The sequence below is a fragment of the Cimex lectularius genome, unplaced genomic scaffold (genome assembly GCF_000648675.2).
Source record: "Cimex lectularius strain Harlan isolate CLEC.00 unplaced genomic scaffold, Clec_2.1 scaffold46, whole genome shotgun sequence".
NCBI classification, from domain to species: Eukaryota; Metazoa; Arthropoda; class Insecta; order Hemiptera; family Cimicidae; genus Cimex; species Cimex lectularius.
This window is the reverse complement of record NW_019392654.1, coordinates 1,185,361-1,198,380: the sequence shown is the minus strand read 5'-3', so window position 1 is coordinate 1,198,380 and position 13,020 is coordinate 1,185,361. Positions and strand designations below refer to the sequence as shown.

Sequence of the window (13,020 nt, the reverse complement as noted above, 5' to 3'; positions counted from 1 at the left end):
AATTGCAACACTTGCAGATGACACAGTGGTGGACCGACTATCACCCATTCAACCGAACTCCTCCAAAATACTTGTAATAAGATAAACGAATGGACAAAAGAATAGAAAATCAACTAAATCAGCATAAATCAGTTCATCTCATCTTTACAAACAAAAAGTGGACCATGTTCTGTCACTCACAATCAATTGAACTACTATACCATACAGCGATACAGCTAAATATCTGGGAATGACCTTAGATGCCAAGATGAGATGAAAAGAACATGTGAAGAAAAAAAGGACAAAGTATAGACAACTATACTGGTTGATAGGTCGTGGCTCCAACCTTGCTATACAAAATAAAATATTATTATATACACAAGTCATAAAGCCTATGTGGACATATGGTATTCAACTATGGGGTTGTACCAAACACAGCAATATCAAAATCAAACACTCCAAAATAAAATCATACGTAACATGGTCAATGCACCTTGGTGCATAAGGAATAAGGATCTCAAGATCCCTGATGTCACGGCGGAAATACAAAGATTTGCCGCCAAACACCAGGCTCGCCTCAGCTAGCACGATTATGTGGAAGCGTCCAAACTGTTACAGAACCTAAACACGATCAGAAGATTAAAAAGAACAAAGCCATATGAACTTGTGTAGTTTAACGTGAGTAGTGAAATGTAAATCTTATTGTACCAGTGGGTTTATAAGAATGCAAACATTTATTTATTCTATAATATTATTGTAAAATTAATGGTAGGTTGGTCTAATAAGACCAGGTTTAATTAATAAATTTAATTTTAAAAAAAGTTTCGGACACAACTGATTTACATACATTTATTTTATTTTCACAAATGCAGTTTAAATTCAGTGTAAAGCAATTGTTTCAAGGTGCAAAGTAAAACAACTCTTATAAAACCAAAATAAATATTTTAATAATTAATTTTACAATCAGATTTTGTGTAGTCATTTTTTCCACTAAGAAATAACTTGTAGGCTGTAATATTAAACAGCAACATGAGCTATAAATGTGCTTTTTTCTACAATTGTAATTTATCAATTCTATTTTTATATTTTACATAAAATAAAAAATCAATATATAATTTTGGCACTAGTTCTATCATAAATTATTCTTTTACGAGTAAATAAAAAGTTAATATAAACAGTTGTTCAAAATACCTTAAGAAAAAGAAGAAGAAAATAATTACATTGAGCCCACACTTTATAAAAGTGCTTGTACAATTATCATAAAGTATTTTTATTTACAGATCCAAAATTGGTTTTGATTTTGACATTATATAAAAATCAAATAGTCAATTATCACCCATATATGGGGGTCAGCTAGTCTTTGTTTCTAATACAGATCTAAGGTCCTCAGGTAAAGTACAAACTATTTCTTGCAAACGGCTCTGTAATTGTTTAAAAGTGCTTTCACTCAAATTTACATTTCTTGTTTTGCACTCATCCAATTTGCATCTGATTTTAATAATCATATCTACAATTTCCACCTCCTGCTTATCAGCAACCCAATGCCTTAAATCCGCCATTGATAGAGCTTCTAATTGAAGTATTTGTAATTTTTCACTCATTGCTTTGTAACGAGTGTTGTACCAACCGATAAAATTGGGAGACCTAAAAAATCTTTTGTAAAGACCTTCCCAATTTCCTTTTGTTCCGGTTGTAAGTTGTGGGCCTGACTTCTCCAAGGAAGCGATAAATGCTTCGGGGTTAAATGGCCAAGGAGTAGGGGCAGCTTTGTATGGAGAGATATTTTTATGAAGGGGCATCAATGTTGCCATGTACCTTTCCAGTGGTATCATAAAACTCTGTGTCAGTTCCAAAAGATGCCTTCTGAGTAGTGCACTTTGAACTTCTTCAGGCCTATTAGTCTGGATACCTAAAAACAATAACAAAATAAATAAATACCCATTTCTCAATTCATCCTGTTAATTATCTGATCAGGAAGATACAGCATATAGATTATAATAACACATATTATAAAACATTTAACAGCTTTTTCTCTAGCATTAAGAAAAATTCCATTAGTATTTTTTTTTTTTTTAATTGACATATTTAAAAAATTTTATGTAGTACTTAAGTATACAAGCTGTCATTCACTAATAATTTTGACTGGTCTTTAAAAGTATACTTTTATTTTTTTATTTAATTAAATTTTTTGTACATTGTACATTTTTGTTTTCTACATTTTGACAATAAGATTATAATACTAATTGGCAACAGACACTTGCTGGCCCCACAAATTTAAATTATATTACTTCCCAATTTTTTGTAATTTCTTAAATTGGATAAATATACAATATATTTTGATTTATGACAATATATTACATGACTGACAATTGAAACTGAAAAATTTCATGCACTATACTGTATTATTTTAGTTGTTGACGGAGTAAATATTAGCATAGTACCTTTAAGTAGTTTTTTGACGATCGCCTTATCTTTTTGCAAAAATGGTTCGTACTGGGTGTAAACACCAGATTTGCTGTCAAAAGCCTTAATGACGCCCTTTTTAATTTTTGATTTCTGCAAAGTTGATGCTTTAGCCGGCTCAGGAAGTTTAATTATATGAGGCCAATGCTGGAGAGTTTTAGAAAAAAATGGATTTGTCACGCCAAGAATGATGGGTGGCGGTGGCTGAGTGGTCTTTGTGTACTCCTTAAATTCACTATCATGTATTGTAAAATATGGCCTATGCTCACCACAGTACACTAAAGGCATTATCATAGTGACCAATGCATGAACCATCTGGGAACAAGTTTCAGGAGAAGATGCCATAACTACTATCGGTTCCCCAGTTAACACTAATTCCCACAGAAGATGGATATGATAAATACAATTGGAAAAACAGCTGAACAAATTGTTAAGATGGACACATGGTATCACTGTTGTTGAGCAGATCGATTGAAGTATTGCTGCATTTCCTAATGAAATATCACCAGGTATCTGTGCCTGAAGAACTGTGCCTGAAGAAGAAAAAAAAAGTACAATAAAAAATAGTACACATATTATAATATATATATTATTATATTGTAAATGTGGGGTAGCGGAACATTGTATATATATTATTTATTATTACTATTATTATTTTTTTTTTTTTTTTTTTTTACGGGGGTTTAATAAAGATTCGTATATGAGGATAGTTCACAATTGGGATTTTTTTCTATTATTGTGACATAATAAATATGAACACATATCAACATCAAGTTACATAAATATGTAACACTAATAAATAACAATATGTAAAAATGAGTAACCTAAATTAATTGAGAAACATTTTAGATTTCATAATATATGTACATTCAACCTCATCAATACATTTGAAGCATATCAAATCTAATAAAAGGTAATGCGTTACTTTAATGAAATCTGTCGGTAGTCCTAGATCTGATTTAATATGTAGTTATATATTTCAAATCAAGCATAAAGAAATTAAAAATTACTTTCAGTTAATTTTTTTATTTGTATTTATTTATTTGTTTAATGGGGTTTGCAACAGCATAATTTCAAACACTGGGGTTACAGTGTTTTTAAAAAAGCCATTTACAAGTTTATTGGATACAAGTATGTGCACGTTTTTAAAATTAAATTCCACAATTGTGTCTGATCAATAATCACAGCAGTAGAATACACCATTAATAAAATTTGCTAACAATTACAGTAATGATAATGTATTTTTTATTATTTGGTGCACATTACAATTGACAGTAACCTAGTGATCAGAGTAAAAGAGAAAATAAAAGATACATTTGTTTAAGAAAAATGTTTAGATTTTAACATTCAAAAAACAAGAAAATAATAATGAGAAATCTACTATGAGAACAAACATTTGCTTTCCTCTTTTTCCTTCCTAGTCATTTGCTTATTTAAAGATATTTTTAAGGTGTTTTTCAGGAACATATGACCACTCGACATATCATTTTATTGAAGAAATATTGATGGCTGGTGCCCCTAAAATCAATATTGCATCAATAAAATGATAGTCGAATGGTTGTACGTCTCTGAACAATTTTTCAATCATTTGCGTACTCTACTTACTCTATAATTTACCAGATGAGTTAAAAACATTAAGAATGCAACTTGTAATTAAATATAAGACATAAATAAGATAATATAGTTTGTTTTTCTAATAAATACCTAGAAGTGGAAGACTGACAATTTCACCAGTAACAGGTTCTGGCCAATGGTCTATTTCATGACAAGCAGCTTCAATGCTGAGGGTTCCATTGTCAAAATATTCAGGTGCGATCATCCGACATATCGTTAAGAAAAGATTGACAAAGGGATATTTAGATAAGACAATCACACTTTTCTGGAAATAGCCCCTAGGGAGACTTGGGTCTTTGACTTGCCTGAAGTAGACATAGCCATAAAGATAATTTTTGTTTGCCAGGGATGCTACAGTTGATGATGAATTGTATCTGCAAAAAATGTTTAAAATTGTCTTTTTCTACCACAATATAGAAAAAAATGAGTATGTGTATATATACATAATAATTACTTTTAAGTCTACACAGGGTGTCAATTATTACAGTAAAGATAAAGAAAAGTAATTCCCATCATAAAGGAGACCTTAATGTCTAACTACATGTTGAGTGTCATTGATGAGGACTGAAACCAATTTCACAACATTTTTCAATTAACAATTTGATTTAAGGGGGATATGGTCCGGCCGGATTTACTTAGCTGTATCTATTTCACCAAACTTTCGGTTTTGTATTAAGCCTTCCTCAGGGCTTTACAGAAGGATAAAAATAGTTTTAATAACATGGGCTTACAATAAATACAACTTTCAATCAATTAATTATTCTTTCTAAGGCCTTGGTTGAGATAAAAAGTCAGTGTCACGAGCACGATTCAAACCCACTATCTTCGGCTTGATACGCCGCTGCTCTACCACTTGAGCTAACGTGACTTCGAACCACTCGGACACCAACTCTCCATCTCAACCTACAACCGTTTGAATTTTCCCTCTTTTTGCCATTTTCAAATGTCGTTTAATTGGATTGGATTCTCAGCAACTTATGAAGTCGCCACAGGGTGTTTCGTGAAGTGATACTTCTTACTTTTTAAATATTAATCCATTTTACATTTTTTTAGTCAATTAACTAAGTTTCAATCAATTAATTATTCTTTCTAAGGTCTTGGTTGAGATAAAGTCACCGACTCAGTTCTAAGTCACAATAGCTCAAGTAGTAGAGTAGCGGCATATTTAGCCGAAGGTCCTGGGTTCGAATTCCGCTCGTGACACTGACTTTTTTATCTCAACCAAAAACTTAGATAAAAGGAACAATTAATTTTTCATAAATTGAATGAATGCGACAAATCTGCAAATCAAATTGTTTACTACCAAAAGATACATTTTTAATTGAGACAAAAAAAATGTTTAATTGTTTTTTTTATATTTTTGAGAAACCCAGAGGGGTATGCTTGTAAATTGACATTCTGTATATAAATGTGTGGTGATTAGTGACCGTTAATCGATAATTATTCAGAAATCGTGAGATGCGGTCTGGTGTGATGTAGGTTTCATGTATTTGTTAAATGTAAACAATGTTTGTAAATCCCAGGCCCTGAAGATGATCTCAATAAAGATCGAAACGTTGACACGATAAAGAAAATGTTTTTCTGAAACCTACATCACACCAGACCGCATCTCACGATTTCTGAATAATTATTCTGTATATACTTTCATCGAACTCAATTAGAATAGTTGTAAATTTGTGAAAAGAGTGATGGAAAAAGATTGATTACAACACCACTCTACTAGAGAGTGAATGATAGGTAAATAAAAAAAATGTAAACTGCTCAAAAATGAATAGGGATATTGGTAAAGTACTCTTATTCTGTTAATTTTAATTAAATTAAGCGATATATTCATTTTGAACAAAAGGATCTTCGGTGAGGTCACAACAGAACAACAATTCTTTAAGTTTTTGCTGAGCTTTCGATTAAGCTTGGCAAAAACTTAAAGAATTGTTGTTTCTGTTGTGACCTCACCAAAAATCCTTCAGTTCAAGTTGTTCAACAAGCAGGTCGATACATCATCTCATCTTCGATATATTCATGTTAGTTGGATAAAACAAAATTCAAAATACAAACAAAAGTTAATCCTAATTTTTAATAATGGATTTACTTAAGAATAATAAACATGAAGATTACTCATTTTGTAAACAAACACCTTTTCTCGTCTTTTCTCCATTTTAATCCAGTTGAATTTTCTTTAACATGGAAAGACATCATCTTAAATTAGAAGTTCGGAATATTATTGTGAGAATGAGTCATCAAGGCCCACCAACAAGTGAATATCGCAGAGGCAGTTGGCAGTTTAGAGCGTAGTCTCTCATGCTGTAGCCCGATTCTTAGAGACTGTTAGTGCCAAAAGGAGGCCTGGTAGTAGATGTCGGAGCATTACAACGCTAAGGGCAGGCAAAAATCAGAAATACTGTCATTGCTGCAAGATGGCAAGATGGAACACATTTCACAGTGCCTGCCAGATCCTAAATAAGGTAAAAGGTTTTGGCAAGGCTGTTATCAACACAAATGATTACAAATCATTTGTGGGAAGTTGGCCTCACATCGTATGCCTGTTGAGACGACCTGCAGCACCAGCAACTCAGCAAAATATGGTGCAAGCGAGCACCTAGAAGGGAACACTGATTGGAACGATGTTGAGTCCTTACTGATGGGTCGCATTTTTTTTCTATCTGTATATATAGCAGGACTTACTGAAGAGTCTACCGAGAACAGGGAATGCGTGCAATGCCACAGTTCGTGCTCGCCTCAGTGCAGTTTGGAGGAGGCGGGGTAATAGAATGGAAGGGGATTTACACTGGAGGATGAACTGGACATAGTATTGTTGAAGGCAACCTCATCGCAGTCCATTATGTCCAATAAATTATTGAGGAATATAACCCTCAAACCAGGGATCTCACTGGCAGGGATTTTCAATTTCTGGATGACAATACACACCTCATAGAGACAGAGTTATTCATCAATGTTTAGAGAACCTGGGGATTTTCCATCAGCCCCTTTCCCCTTTGTCTCAATCCCATTGAGCACATGTTGGATGCGTTGCAGAGAAGGCTTTTTAATCGCCATCCGCAACCAGTTGACCTGCAACAACTGAGTGCTGCGTGGCAACATCTATATAGTGAAATTCCTTATGAAATTAGTGACAACCTTATTAACTGTGTGTTGTCTTGTGTCCCAACAAGATGGAGTGTTTCAGACAAATTGTATTGATTGCCTATATCGGACCAATGTGGTACAAAGCAATAAGCATGCTTGCTAGGCATTCTCTTGACATTTATCCTCCTAAAGCTAGGTGTCATTCCTTCCAGGCATTCTATGGAGTCTTACGAAAGTTTGGAGTATCTCTTCAAGAACATGCTGACAACGCTGACTACATGTCAATACAATACACACTGATTATATCAGAACCGGTAAAAGGACAAGACCGGGTATAATTCAGGATATTAAAAATGAAATGAAATGATACTAAAAAAATAACTTTAAACATGGAAAATATCAGATGTGTAAATTAATCTACTATCAGTTAAGCTGTGAGTAAATCAGTACATAATAATTATATTAAAATATGTAGAATATTACATAGTATAAAACTTACCTTACAAAACCTATTATAAAGTACAAACATCCTATTATAGATTTAAGTTATTAAGTGTAATAGAAATATATAGGCATAAAATAAAAAATATCTATAACACTGGCCATGCTAGTGAGATTTTTTCTTAGATGTGTAAGGTGATGAACCTACATTTCTGTTACAACAACAAACTACAACGGGTCATTGTAAAATTCACTATCATCCCTTTTTAAAACTTTGTTTTTTACTTTTATTTAAGCTTTCCCGATGTAGTGTAAACATTTCTAAAGTTCTCCAAAATTATTATTTTATTGTAAGGATTTAAATTTAGTTTCTAGGCACTAAAAATAGTGTGTGTGTGTGTGTGTGTGTGTGTGTGTGTGTGTGTGTGTGTGTGTGTATGTGTGTGGTGTTTAGTGACCATTTAATTAATGATTATTTGGAGATCGTGAGATGCGGTCTGGTGTGACGTCGGTATATATATATTTATAATAATATATAAATATATAAAAATATTTTCTTTATCGTGCCAACGTTTCGATATTCACTGAGATCCACTTCAGGGCCTGTGATTTATAAACATTATTTAAATTATACAAATACATGTAAGATGTGAAAAAATGAATTTATACAATGTTAGAAATTGTAGGCAAAGTATTTGTACTCATTAACAAGTCATCACTTATTAACAGTATGCCTAACAGGTGCAAAGAGCTAACAGAGGACAGTGTACAGGGTATTGTGCAAAAAAATTACTGTGTCCAATAAAAAAAAAATTGAATTAAAGCTTTTTTATTTTTCAAAATTCCTTAATTAAATTTTCCTTCAGTAACAACATAATAATTTAATAATTTCAAAAAAATTTTAATGCAACTTTTAATAAAAATAAAATAAAAATGTTTGGGGAAAGTAATACTACAGAATTGGCAATATATCTCTGTTCATTTTTGAGCAGTTTATTTAAGAATGAGTGAATCTAGGATTAATTTTAAGTAACAGGTGTCCGTTTAGTAAAGTATTTAAATTATTCGATTGATGATGTGTACTCCGATTCTTGGTCGGAATTTAAAAAAAGTCGTACTACCTCGAGTGGGACTTGGAGTCGTCTTTGTCGCTGGGTATATGCCTGAATCTGAAGTGGAACTGGGTGTCGCCTAAGCAACCGGAGTTTGAATCGGGAAACGCTAAGTAGCAGACGTTCGTCTTGTCCTCCTCGCTAAGCTCGTTCGCTGGTGGATAAACAACTTCCAACGCCTGTCCCAATTCCAAATCGAATGTCACCACGCATATCGTGTGGATCCAGGCGTTGAACCTATCCCATTTCTTAAAGAGTTTGCTTTCCACCGGCCTCCCGGACGCCATGCCCTTCTTTCGACCTGTCAAAACTCACTTCTGAAGACGGACAGGGCCCAGCTAAAGAGACTCGTCCATCGTACGGTTTGCCCTGTTAACAACCGAATCCTCCCACTTCCCGATATTTTAAACATACACGGATCAAATACGACATTCTGTAACAAGTCATAATTCAAAGATAATGATATACATATAAAACATCAAAAACTAAACAACACTTGACACAAATAAAAGAAAACACTAAAACAGTACAATACTATCGATATATAGAGCAGGTTTCTCACTTTCTCCGATACGACTGCACTATAGACATCGATAGATTAATTGATATCAGACAATTAAAACTGTTCACTTTGTTAAACAATTAAGAACAAATTTAATGTAAAGTATATATGTACACAAACTCAAACATTAAAAAAAGAGTTTAATTTTTTAAAAGTGAGTCCACAACTGCAGCGCTCATATCAACCTCCATGTTTTCGGTGTTTTGCCACTAACGTAACATTTCTGTCGCTGAGATTCGAATCCGAGACCTTCCAGTCATTAGGTTGCTTTTGATTTCAATAAAAAAGAACTTTATTTTAAAAAAGTAGTTATTAATTTTTAATAAAAGTTATTACGATTTTCTACACTCTTTTGCTGCAAAAATTCGTTCTGGGTCAGTGTATCGATTTACACACGTATAATATATTTGTCAAATAGAAAACAGGCCATTTACCTTCTATTTTGTTTGTGACAGTAGGAAAATAGTAGAAAGTAAAGATTTCTGGTGATTTAAATATTACATTTAGATTGAGATCAAACTGGTTATAAACACATTTTCGGGATCAAAGCGCGGTGGAAAAATGGCACCTGGGAAAGGTCAACGCGGGAGGAAGAAGGTCAAGGAGGGACTTGAGAGTAGTGACGACGAAGAGTATAGGAAGAAACGGGACAGGAACAACTTGGTAAACCATATAATTTGGCTTAGTCGATGACATTTTCGACAAGCATTTTCATTCCGTATAACATTTTTCATTGGCCAGAAACGAACAACGGAATGTGCATACATGGATGGGCATTGCCCCCAGATGTTGCTACTTTGCTAGACATTGTCACGCGTCCACACCTATTGAGTACTGGGCAAGTTTCGATAAATAAATCACGAGAAGATGCTCTAAAACTGCCGCGAAAGTTTGTATAGCGTATGTCCAAATCATGTTATTCAATTACAACATATTAGGAAAAGGAAATATAACATTTATTTTCAGGAGGCGCTCTTAATTTTCTCTAAAAAAATTGTATTGTAATTGTCAGGTTTTGTAAATTGTTTCAAATAGAAGACCTACCAGTTTGAAAGTATTTCACAAGGTCAGAGTAAAGATTTCGAATAATGTATTGAGAAACCATTCCAGCCTCGGTACAAACTTGCCATTGCCCTCCAGTTTCTTGCCATTGGCAATTGTTTTCCAGTTGAAAAATCTAAATTTTTATCATTCTTTCCCTTCTGACTTGTAGTTGTAAACATCAAAATTTTCCAAATTATCATATTTCAAAAATTCCATTATCTAGTTCGCATTTCATAAACGTGAGAAGCCCAGATGATCTATGATTTCATATATCACTCATGCCAGAGGGCATACATATGCAGTATGAAATGTTGCGCAACATTGTATCATCATTCTATGATCTCTCATCTAAATTCATAGGGAATGAGCAATGAAACTTAAGAAAAAATCTCATTTTTGCCTATCCTATAACCAAGAAATATGTCTCAAGTAACAGAAAGCCTTGAAGACAATTATTTTGTCTAATTATGTAACCTTTTGAATTTATGTGTGGTGTTTAGTGACCGTTAGTTAATGATTATTTGGAGATCGTGAGATGCAGTCTGGTGTAATGTAGGTTTTAGAAAAACGTTTTCTTTATCGTGCCAACGTTTCTATCTTTATTGAGATCATCTTCAAGGCCTGGGATTTACAAACATTGTTTAAATTTAACAAATACGTGTAGGATGTGGAAAAAAGTGAATTTATACAATGCAAAAAAAATATATTTTTTATATTCAATCAGTATTTCTACTGGTACAATTACGCAGAAAATAAAACACTTTGAGTGAGTATGTTATTTGAAGGTTTAGGCTGTCTAGTGGAGCAAAAAGTGTTTACCTTGTAAATGTGTACTTTCAGAGTCATAACATACTTACAATTAATATAACTTTTTGTGTTTAGGCTGTCAAAAGGAGCAGAGTAAAATCTCGCCAAAGGACTCAGGAAACTCTTGAAAGAGTCGAACATCTTAAAAGAGAAAATGATCAGCTTCAGGAAAAAATCAAACTCTTGAGTCAAGAGCTTGCTTTCCTTAAGGAAATGTTTATTGCCCAAGCAGGTGGTTCCGATATTTTTTAAGAACTTTTTGTGTTGTGTGTATATATTTTTAACTTTTTCTTCAGAAGTCTGTTAATATTTATGATATTAATTAATTAAATTATTAATGCAGTAATTTTTTCAATGCTTTATAAAGATTGAACACTTTAACCTATGGTTGGGTGTGGGTGGAGGTTGGTGGCCGCAATTGACCGTAAAGGTCCTGGGTTCAAATCTAGTGCCCTGCATTCGAACTGGACATACTTATAAATGGGATTTTTTCAAAACCAGCATTCTGAGGGTTCATATAACCTCATAGTTGAAATAATCTAGTTGAAATAATCTAGTTGAAATAATAAGTATAAATTGAAAAAAAAAAAATAATAATAATCAGTATATAACAAATGGAATAGAGTGGATCAAGATAAAAAATAAATTTTAATAACAACAACAATATTATCAATATATGATAATATAGTTTTTTTTATAAATAACAATGATTTTACAAACTTTTAATGAACTGCTATAACAGAAATGCAATAATAATTAATGTATGTAAAGAATAGTTTATTCTAGTAAATAAGTTGTATGCAAAGAATGTAACTTGTAATATTACATTCATAATTAATTTACAGGTTCATCCAGTGTCCCACATAATGTCAAACTTGAAACACTTTTTGCTGACAATGAACCTATAACAGATACAGATCCTGGCTTCTTCAACACTTAAAATGGAGGAATCCCACTTTATTAAACTCTGTGATATTTTTATGGTAATTAACCTCAAAAAATTATTTGTAGTAATATTTTTATTTTGACAAAAAAAATACAATGCATACATCATTTGCTTAAAAAAAAGTATACATATGTATATGTAATAAGATTATTTGTGCATGTGAGCGAGCGAGTGTGTGTGATGTTTTATGTGTTGTCGTATTATTGTTTATCACATTTTTTAAAAAAGTTTTGTTTGTGTAAATTTTAGGTTTACTCATTTAATTCAGCATTTTTACTGATGTTAAGAAAAATTTAGTCTCTATAGACAATTAAATATTTTTGTAAGTTAAGATGCTTAACTGTTTTAATGTACAAAATTTAAACCATAGTGCATAAGATAAGAACGATATTCGTGGTTAAATACATATGTGTCACCTTCCATTTTGTAAATTTTTAATAGATATAAAGTTTCTGTTGTAAGTGTTAGATGTATCGACCACTTTTCTGGATCACAAATACTCTGGATCATGGTATGGTCTTGATAAAAAAGCAAATTCATTTCTTACCGCCGAGTTTTTGACCTATTTTTAGGCCATGATCAGGGCAAAAGAATCTTAAATATGTTGATTACATTAGATATGTCTACAGATTGACATAAGTTTTTCACAGATGATTTCAAATTTTGTTGAAGACCGAGTCAACATTGCCACCACATTGCACCAACATTGCCAAGAACTGTGACAATAACGTGATCCAGAGTATTCGTGAATTGACATAAAATAGTTGAAGTCTTCCAGCACATATCAATTCAACTAAAATATTAACTATTTACTATTAAAAACTTAAACACATTAAATTTTTTTTAAAATGGTGTTTCTGTATAGCCATATTAATAAGTATATAAATCGCTATTAACTTTTGATCATTCTTAAAACCCTGCAATAGGAAATGTAATTTAGAAAATATAATTCAAACTTAGCAGTTATT

General features: G+C 32.4%; 2 protein-coding genes across 2 annotated transcripts; one reads left to right on the top strand and one right to left on the bottom strand.

Annotated features, from left to right (window-relative positions):
* Positions 1 to 901: 901 nt before the first annotated feature.
* Positions 902 to 9,250, bottom strand: LOC106672875 (protein DENND6A). Its single transcript, XM_014404654.1, has 4 exons — positions 8,703 to 9,250; positions 4,147 to 4,430; positions 2,421 to 2,975; positions 902 to 1,888 (listed from the first exon to the last, which is right to left on the bottom strand). Exons 1-4 carry the CDS (start codon positions 8,978 to 8,980, stop codon positions 1,329 to 1,331), a joined length of 1,677 nt encoding a protein of 558 aa, XP_014260140.1. The 5' UTR covers positions 8,981 to 9,250; the 3' UTR covers positions 902 to 1,328.
* A 415-nt stretch (positions 9,251 to 9,665) lies between these two features.
* On the top strand, positions 9,666 to 12,143 carry LOC106672877 (CCAAT/enhancer-binding protein gamma-like). The gene is made up of 3 exons (XM_014404655.2): positions 9,666 to 9,918; positions 11,182 to 11,338; positions 11,952 to 12,143. The coding sequence occupies exons 1-3, from the start codon at positions 9,817 to 9,819 to the stop codon at positions 12,044 to 12,046; spliced, it is 354 nt and encodes a 117-aa protein (XP_014260141.1). The 5' UTR covers positions 9,666 to 9,816; the 3' UTR covers positions 12,047 to 12,143.
* Positions 12,144 to 13,020: the final 877 nt, after the last annotated feature.